The 684-nt window shown below is 45.2% G+C and overlaps 1 protein-coding gene across 1 annotated transcript in view; it reads left to right on the top strand.

Annotated features, from left to right (window-relative positions):
• LOC119588318 (transcription elongation regulator 1-like) overlaps positions 1 to 204 on the top strand; it is a 15,673-nt gene extending 15,469 nt beyond the window's left edge. The window contains exon 4 of the mRNA XM_037937010.1: positions 114 to 204. Coding sequence (XP_037792938.1) covers positions 114 to 204 — 91 coding nt within the window. The remainder of the gene's footprint in view (positions 1 to 113) is intronic.
• Positions 205 to 684: the final 480 nt, after the last annotated feature.

The following is a 684-nucleotide window of genomic DNA, read 5'->3' as shown; positions in this document are numbered from 1 at the left end:
TCGCCTTGAACACTTCGTCTTACTTACGCATCTCAAGGAGTTCACATCAGCACGTTAATTCAGAAAAGCTTTATTACACTCATGATATGACGCGAACTCACGTCTCTAACAAGGCGTGAGATGAGGCCAGAGGTCCCGCGCAGATGGCGCTGGCTTGAGACGTGGCCGGTTCTCAAAGGCACCGACGACGTGACCCTGATCTAATGCATGTAAACAAACCGGGGTATTTCGAGATCAATTCCTGGGCTTTCTGTTCAGCCGTTGTTTACGCTGTTTACAAGTTTTTTTTGGGGAGGCGTTTACGAGTATTTACGTTTGTACTTGTATTTTTGACACTACTCTCATGTATTCTGGTCTTTAAAAGTAATTAGAAGCTGTTTGGAAGTATTCCTGTATCAGTTCTTAATCGCTGAATATAAGGCATTCCCGTGTTGACAAGTGTGTGGATATTGTTCACAAATGTACACGTATACATTTCCTTCGTTTCTAGAATATCCACTTTACTTACAAATCCGCTTACAAGTATTCTCATGTTTGCAGTGTGTTCGACCCCCATCCTACACGTGTTTCTCGAGCTGTTTACACCTCGTTGGGAGCAGACAGGATGTAGCGAGTCGCTGGTTCTCTCGCCGTCATTTAACTCGCCCGCCCTCGTAGCCAGCCAGATGGCAACATGTTCAACCA

Source organism: Penaeus monodon, chromosome 23 (genome assembly GCF_015228065.2).
Source record: "Penaeus monodon isolate SGIC_2016 chromosome 23, NSTDA_Pmon_1, whole genome shotgun sequence".
Taxonomy (NCBI): domain Eukaryota; kingdom Metazoa; phylum Arthropoda; class Malacostraca; order Decapoda; family Penaeidae; genus Penaeus; species Penaeus monodon.
Note: the sequence above shows the minus strand (reverse complement) of the source record. Positions and strands in the feature narration are given on the sequence as shown.